This window comes from Sycon ciliatum, chromosome 9, assembly GCF_964019385.1.
Source record: "Sycon ciliatum chromosome 9, ocSycCili1.1, whole genome shotgun sequence".
NCBI classification, from domain to species: Eukaryota; Metazoa; Porifera; class Calcarea; order Leucosolenida; family Sycettidae; genus Sycon; species Sycon ciliatum.
The window spans coordinates 10,702,324-10,711,031 of NC_088651.1; the positions used below are offsets into that span (position 1 = coordinate 10,702,324).

An 8,708-nucleotide genomic window follows, 5' to 3' on the forward strand; every position below is an offset into this window, starting at 1 on the left:
GTAAACTGTTCTTGACCTGTTCTAAGGGTTTTCATATCCATCAAAATCCATCACGAAGTTTTTGTTAACGGAGGAAGTATGTACAATGTGATGTGAAAAAAATCTGGAAATGTCACCCAACAGCACTGTATCATGCACTGCTTCTTGATGCTCTTTATGGTCTGCAGGAAATGGCACAGCTTGCCTGGACATTGACGAGTGTGTCAGCAACAGCAGCAGCAACACCACTAATAACTGTACTAGTGCCTCTAGCAGCTGTGTGAACACGGACGGTGGATTTGAATGCGCCTGTTTTGCCGGATACACGGGCCAGCTTTGTGATGTCGACATTGACGAGTGTCTGTCTGGTCCTTGCTTCAACGGTTCCTGCCGGGACCTAGTGGCCAAGTATGAGTGTGATTGCTACAGCGGCTATACGGGATCACGGTGTGCGAGTGACGTAAACGAGTGTGAGCAACAGCTGGACAACTGTACAAACGGTACCAGCAGTTGTGTCAACGTGGACGGCGGATTCGAGTGCGCCTGCTTCGCCGGCTACACAGGAGTCGTGTGTGATATTGATGTGAACGAATGTCTCTCTGAGCCGTGCCGGTGGAATGGCTCATGCTCTGACCATGTGGGCAGCTACATGTGTCACTGTTTGCCTGGTTTCACCGGCCTGCAGTGCCAACATGACATAGATGAATGCTCAGTACCGACTCACAACAACTGCTCCGCAAACACCAGCAGCTGTGTCAACACCGACGGGGGATTCCAGTGTTCTTGCTCGGCGGGGTACACTGGACCGATCTGTGATATTGAAGTTGACGAATGCTCTTCCAGTCCCTGTATCCACGGTACTTGCATGGATCAGATAGCGGGATATCTTTGCGACTGCATCAGCGGCTTCAATGGCTTGCATTGCGAGCACGATATACACGAGTGTCTACTCGGTACACACAACTGCACAAACAATGCCAGTGAGTGTGTCAACTTTGACGGCGGATTCGACTGCATGTGCTTCGCCGGATACACAGGCTCAGTGTGTGAGGTCAATATCGACGAATGCCTGTCAATGCCCTGTTTCAATGGCTCTTGTATGGATCTAGTTGCTGGGTACGCCTGCAACTGTTCAAGCGGGTACACTGGCTCGCGATGTCAGAGTGATCTTGATGAGTGCTTGACGGGCGTTCACAACTGCTCAGGGTTAGGTGGCAACTGTAGCAACACGTTCGGTGGATTTGAATGTGCTTGCTTTCCCGGGTATGCAGGGCCAATGTGTGACATTGAGACTGACGAATGTGCATCTGAGCCATGCATCAACGGGACCTGTAGGGATCAGGGGGCTGGCTATGTATGCGATTGCACAGCCGGATTCACCAGCCAACATTGTGATATTGAGATGGACGAATGTTCATCCGAGCCATGCCTCAACAACGGGACTTGTAGCGATCAGGTCGCTGGCTATGTATGCGACTGCACGGCAGGTTTCACCAGTCCACATTGTGTCATTGAGATCGACGAATGTTCGTCCGAACCGTGCTTTAACAATGGCTCCTGTAGGGATCAGATAGCAGGCTATGCATGCAATTGCACTGCCGGTTTCACCAGCCAACACTGTGACATTGAGATTGACGAATGTGCATCTGAGCCATGCTTCAATGGCTCTTGTAGAGATCAGATCGCAGGCTATGCATGCGAGTGTTTCAGTGGTTACACTGGACTTCTGTGTGAAAACGACCTTCACGAATGTCTGCTTGGTACGCACAATTGCACGAACCACACCAGTGTCTGCATCAACCTGGACGGTGGATTTGAATGCATGTGCTTCCCCGGCTATACGGGGCCAATCTGTGATGTTGATATTGATGAGTGTACTTCAAGTCCATGCGTGTATGGTACCTGCATCGATCAGACTGCAGGATTCACATGCAGCTGCTTGACTGGCTTCTCGGGTGTACGTTGTCAGAGTGATAATGATGAATGTCAAACTGGTGCTCACAACTGCTCAGGATTGGGTGGTAATTGTGACAACACTCATGGTGGATTCCAATGTACTTGCTTTGCGGGATATACAGGACCAGAGTGTAGTGTGACGATTGATGAATGTCTCTCGGCTCCGTGTCAGAACAATGGAACATGTGTGGATCAAATCGCCGGCTTTGAATGCCAGTGCAATACTGGTTTCACTAGCGCACTGTGTGATGTCGATATCAATGAATGTGCATCTGAACCATGCCAGAACAATGCCACATGTGTGGATGAAATCAACTCTTTCCAATGTCAATGTCATCCAGGTTACAACGGCACACTCTGTAGCAATGACATTAACGATTGCTCCGGGAATCCATGTCTGAATCAAGCAACGTGTACGGACGGTGTCAATTCCTATGCGTGCACCTGTGCTCCGGGATTTTCTGGCCTGTTCTGTGAGCAAAACGTGGATGACTGTCTCGGCGTGATGTGTGGCAATAACGGCTCATGTGTAAACCTGGTGAATGGGTTTGAATGCACGTGTGTAGCAGGCTATACGGGTGTTTTCTGTGAAGTCAATGTGGAGGAGTGTAGCAGTGCTCCGTGTCAGAATAATGCTACATGCGTGGACCTCGTTAACGCATATCGGTGCGAGTGTGAACCAGGATTCACCGGACTTCAATGTGAGGATGACATTGATCACTGCACGTCCGCGCCGTGTGTGAACAATGCAACATGCACGGACTTGGTCAATGCGTATCGCTGCGACTGCATTCCAGGTTTCACTGGATTGCAATGCCAAACTGATATCGTCGAGTGTCTCTCCTCGCCGTGCGATAACGGAACGTGTGTAGACGGCATTAACGGATACGTGTGTGTCTGCAATGGCGGCTTCACCGGTTTCACATGTGAGATCAATGTTGAGGAGTGTGAGTCTGATCCGTGTGTGCAGGGTACGTGTGTAGACCAGGTCAACAGCTACCAGTGTGTATGTAGTGCAGGCTATACAGGTGTGCTGTGTGAGGTCAATATCAACGAATGTCTCTCCATGCCTTGTGTGAATGGCACGTGTAACGACAACGTCGATGGCTTTACCTGTTCGTGCACTCCTGGCTTTACGGGTCTGACTTGTGCGGTTGACATCAATGAGTGTGTGTCCACACCCTGTGTGAATGGTTCATGTAATGATGCCGTCAACGCATTCTCCTGTGACTGCTTCCCGGGTTTTAGTGGCATGCTGTGCAACACCGACATACTAGAGTGTGCCAGTGAACCATGTCAAAACAACCAGTCGTGTGTGGAGCTGACGGACGGGTTTGCATGCACGTGCTCTTTGGACTACTTTGGTGTGCTGTGTGAGAATGTAAACAACTCGTGTACAGATCCTGCACTGACCGTGCCCAGATGCCTTAACAGCGGTGTGTGCGTTCCGGAGGGGATTCCCCAGGACAGCGGTGGTGGTGGTGGTAGCAGTGTCAGTGTAAACAGCTATAATTGTCAGTGCTTACCTGGCTTTACGGGTGTGCACTGTGAGGTCAATGTGGATGACTGTCTTGGAATGCCTTGTCTCAATAATGCCGTCTGTATGGACATGGTGGATGCATACCAATGTCAATGCCAATCTGGTTTTACTGGCCAGAATTGTCAAGTGGGTAAGTCAGAAAGTTGTTAGCTGGTGGAAATTTCACGGGAAATGAGTACATGATAATTTGTTGTGGTTATACAGGGCGCATCAATGCTCTCAGCAGCTGCTTTCTATGTGCATTTTGTGATATGGTGTGTGTGTGTGTGTTGAGGAAGGGGGAGTGGAGAGAGAGAACTGTAGATAGAGAGAGTGTGTGTCCGTCTGTCTGTCTCTATTTCTGGCTGTAAATCTGTCGGCTTGTGTACGAGAGTATTTGTATGATGGTGGACATTGTGTATAGGAATATTTGGCTATTGTTTGTGTATGCATGTACTGTATAGCAGGAAATTTTCGGACGGAAATATTTTCGGACAAAGCCGAATTTCGACCTTTCGTACAGATTATATTTTCGTACAGTGCTGCATGCTAAATGCACGTGTTCGCAGGCAGTATGCATGTATAGTGTACATAATTTCACATGAACAAATTTTAGTACGGATTTTAGTACAAAAGAGGCCGCGTACGAAATCGTACGAAAATAAATTCCGTCCGAAAATTTCCTGCTATACAGTATCTGTATTGTATTCTGTTGCAGACATTGACGACTGCATTGATGTCAACTGCACGGCAAACTCCAAATGTCGCGACGGCGTTGATCAATTCCAGTGTGTCTGCGACGAGGGCTATGTGTCCACCACCTCTGACTCTGTCAACACTGAAATACATTGTACAGATGAAGATGAATGTAGACAAGCAGATGTGAGTGTGTGTCCACCAAACTCCAACTGTCTGAACACTATAGGTAGTTTTGACTGCACATGTCAGTCTGGTTTTAGTGGAGATCGGCACAATGGCTGTGTGGACATCAATGAGTGTGTAACGGGTGCGAACGATTGTGATGTGCCAACCAGAGCGAGATGTGTCAATACTGCCGGTGGAGTCCGCTGTGAATGCTTCAACGGGACCACCGGAAACGGAACGACCTGCTACCGTGAGTGTGTGTGTGTGTATGTTTGTGTGTGTGTGTGTGTGTGTGTGTGTGTGCATGTGTGTGTGTGTGTGTGTGAGTGTGTGTACGTGTACGTGTGTGTATACGTGTGTGAACATGCTACTGTTTGTGTGTGCTCTCTGTTCTCTGGAGTTGATCCCGATAGAATGGTCCTGCTGGCTTTTGAAAGCTCGACCATGGCCGAATTAGGCTCAAAGCTTACTTCAAGTTCAAGATGTTGGGTTAGGGATGGACTGCTCCATATATTCTCCATGGTATACCTGTCCTTTTTTTGTAAAACGTGCACAAATTTCTAGCTACATAACTATCGACTTTCTGGTCCCAACTGTGGCAAGGAAGAATTGCACTTGAGGACCAATGCAAGATGTACTGGGTTTTTTTTGCATTACTCAGTTACTAGTAAGTCTACCACTATGCCAGCAAGGAGCCATAAACTTAGAGTGCCACTTTTAGATAAACACACTTTACAGCACAAAGCACTGTCCCTTTGTTCTGCTTCTGTTCGTGTGCAGTGCCAGCTGCTGTTGATCCCCTACCGGCCACATTGCGCAATGTCTTTGCCAGCACCGAAGTCAGGATAACATGTAACTACAGAGGATACCCGCAGGCTACCCCGCGGTGGTGCAAGCTGAGCAATGATGACATCACCATGACATCATCGCTGGCTGCAGATGGATGTGCAGCATACGACTCATCGTGTCCGTACGCGGTAACGGGCGACAGCAGCAGCACAACAACTCTGGTAATAGGCCAGGTACAGAACTGCCATCGTGGACTATACCGGTGTATCGCCACCAATATAGCCAACCTGCAGGGCTCCTACTCCGATGTAGAACTTGATGTACTTGGTAAGTATAATGCTTCCATTAGAACACCTTCTCAGAATGATGTAGGTAACTGTTACGGTTTACCAAGTAGCTGTAAGGGAAAGGGGTCTCCTATCATCTCAGGTTTGGGTGCTTGTTACCCTCTAAGATAATCCAAGTCAACGCTAGAGACTAATTACTGAAAACCCTGTCAATGGCTATGTATACAGTAACTGTGTGGTGTTGGGAAAGTACCTGTCCAGCTGACAAGCTGTAACCCTGCCTTGCCCAAGTCACATCAACCGTTATATTGCATGTCTGAGAATATAGTCGGACAATCGAAACTTGCTGTTTTGGGCCATTTCTTGATATTGGATGGGAGCACCAAACATTGACCATGCAAACTGCGATATACATGTACTGACTACATGTACCAAGTATTGCGTACATGTTAAGCCACAAACCTCGCATGCTTTGTGTCTCAGATTCTAGTGACTTCAAGATTTCTGGCAACTACAGCGAAGTGTCAAGCAGCAGTGTGGGTGCTGACGTACAACGAACGGTAAGACCAGCATTGCTGTGTAGTGCTACCATGAATCCACACTAACGCTACTTTCTGCATTAGTTCACAGACGCACACCAAACTGATTCCGTCCTTTCCGTCACGCGTCTGTGTTAGATTACAGTGTAGAGTTGCAGAAATATTCACCTCACAACCTTCTCCAGTCCTGCGTGGCAATACACCATTACAAGAGATATCTTCCCATCTCTCCCCTCCCCCCCCCCCCCCATAAGCCATTAAAGGGATGAAGTAGCCTAGGATTGTAGAACGTTGTGCGGTGAGTATCTCTCTCTCTCTCTCTTTCTCTCTCTCTCTCTCTCTCTCTCTCTCTCTCTCTCTCCCTTCCTCTCTCTCTCTTCTATTGGCGCGCCTGGTTGTGATGAAGCCGAGACCCAAGGTCGGCAGAGCATCCCAGACCATGCCACCACTCCCCTTATTCATGGCTCACACATGACGGGTTTACGTGGCTCTCGTAAAAAAATAAAATATAAACACACGCCAGAACACTAGTGTGAACATGCCAAGCACATGGCGATTGACCACTACACTACCTTTGAGAATCTTCAACTGAGGGTTTCTTGTATTTTGTATCAATGCTATATTTGTATGCACAGCTTGAACAACTGCTGCAGGCAATACCGTCCGTGTCTGTTGAGTTGCCATCTGTAAAAGTTACGCAGTTCAGGTAAGTTGTCAGATGGTTCAGTGAGACACGTTGTGTCATGTATGAATATCCACGATGGCATGCAATTCCCCCTATACATGTATAGGCAGACCTCTGTAATGCAATGTGGTATCACCCAGTTGGCAGATTCTCGCATTAGAGAAGTTGTATTGTTCTCGGCCGGCGAGAAATCATTTCGGTTGCAAATATGGCATCTGGCGTGTTCACATCTGGCTGCGGCCAACCACACTTCATTTATTTGTGTTTTGTCGCTATTGCTGTGTATGTCTCTGTGTGTGCCAGTATATGTGGAGTGTGTCCCATATGGTGCAGTGGTATGTGCAGCGATTTCCAATCGATAGGTTGCGGGTTCGATTCCCGTTGATTATGGTCACACACGTCTTTCTTCTCTTTCTCAGACTCCTCCTGACTTTTCTTTCATTCTCCTGGGTGGTTACCAACAGCCAGTGCATGCCGGAGTATGTGGTGTGATGTGTGTGCGTGAAAAAAATGAAAAAGACCAAAAAGTAGGGATTCACTGGCCAAAAAAGCCACTTCATAGCTGTGTGGTGTAGACCAGGCTGAATAGTGGCGGTCAATTCTTCAGCCTTGCAAGCTGTTGAATGGTGCAATCCCAGCACAAGCTGCTATGGCTTCTGCTATAGCATCGCTATCATCGCCTCCGGCGATGGGCGTCAAATGGTCAATATGTGGAGTGAGAAGATGCTGGGTCACTAAATACGCCCACATATGAGGTGGTTGGTATCAGTCTAAATATTTTCGCTTCGCCAATACCAGTTGCAATGTATGGATGATCGGTCTAAGTTAATTATATTATGTTGATTTGTATCCTCTCCTTGTCCAGTCCGAATGGAGTTGCTCTGCAAAACCTGGTCTTTGTGGAAATGGATGTGCGGATGCCCAGTAGTTCCGTATCTGCATTGCCAGCGAATGGTTCTTTCGCTAACCGCCTTCGCCTGTATCTTGTCACAGAAATCCAGGCTGGACGAAGCTCGCCTGCTACACTTGATGCTACTTCAGTGTCTGTGCTCAGCTATGGTGAGTGATGGTGCCTGCAAGCTTGCAAAGTGATGGTACCAGGAATGGGTGTGCTGCGAGTTGCGTGATATTATGGCGTGTGCGTGCTTGGCGCGCATGCTGGTGTGCGTTCGTGTACGTGTGCATATGGACATGGCAATGGGGCTGAAAAGGTATTCTGTGTGTTTGTTGGGGGGGGGAGGGGACTACACCGACATGGGCATGGCTGTAGCAAGCCTTAAAATGAAGATGGTCGACTACAGGAGAGTGTACTGTGAAGCTTGCTGAGGATCAATTGGCGGTGGCAGATATCCTGACCACTGCTGGCTTGATGTTTGAAGATGTGTGTGTGTGTGTGCGTGTGTTCTTTTTTCTTCTCTTTCTCAAGATGTATGCCCAGCTGATGTCACTACTGATCTCCGGGGCAGTGTAGTCTGGCCAGAGACAGTTCGGGGAACAACAAGTGTGCAAGCATGCGGTATCGTGGTGGAGAATGAGGCACCACAGTTTGCCAGGCGTATGTGCTTTTCCAGTCCCCGCACCAGTCTCCCAAACACTGGGTTCTTCATGTCTACATGGGCCATGGCTAACACCAGTGACTGTCCATTCGCTTCAGCCAGCACTAGAGAACTACAGATGATTTCATCCGTGAGTAAAACAAGGACTTGGCGAACATAGAATGCATGAGTAATCTATGTGAGTGCGCCAAGATCAGCATTGCAATGTTCCCCCCCCCCCCCACACACACACATACACACACACACACACACACACACACACACACACACACACATACACAAAGCCATGCCTAGGTGGTTGTGTACGGTGTTGGTTGTACAAATCACGTCATTGTGCAACAGGTCGATATCTGTTAGGCACTGAGGGTGGGTTTGTGGCAGCGGGGAGAGGGGTGGGGAGGGAAAGGGGTGCTATGCATAATGGGACAGAGCCGCTACTCAGACAGGTTAAAGCTGCATCCTTCCTTCCAGCTGTTGCAATGACATCATCATGCCATTTTGATGTCATCAGAAAGCCTCACCGCTCATGGTTTG

At 48.4% G+C, this 8,708-nt stretch overlaps 1 protein-coding gene across 1 annotated transcript in view; it reads left to right on the forward strand.

The window, feature by feature from the left end:
* LOC135824252 (fibrillin-2-like) overlaps nucleotides 1–8,708 on the forward strand; it is a 70,805-nt gene that overhangs the window by 45,010 nt on the left and 17,087 nt on the right. Inside the window, exons 17-23 of the mRNA XM_065336983.1 lie at nucleotides 168–3,605; nucleotides 4,173–4,568; nucleotides 5,099–5,434; nucleotides 5,878–5,954; nucleotides 6,569–6,639; nucleotides 7,484–7,677; nucleotides 8,045–8,304. Of these exons, the coding sequence (XP_065193055.1) occupies nucleotides 168–3,605; nucleotides 4,173–4,568; nucleotides 5,099–5,434; nucleotides 5,878–5,954; nucleotides 6,569–6,639; nucleotides 7,484–7,677; nucleotides 8,045–8,304 (4,772 nt within the window). The remainder of the gene's footprint in view (nucleotides 1–167; nucleotides 3,606–4,172; nucleotides 4,569–5,098; nucleotides 5,435–5,877; nucleotides 5,955–6,568; nucleotides 6,640–7,483; nucleotides 7,678–8,044; nucleotides 8,305–8,708) is intronic.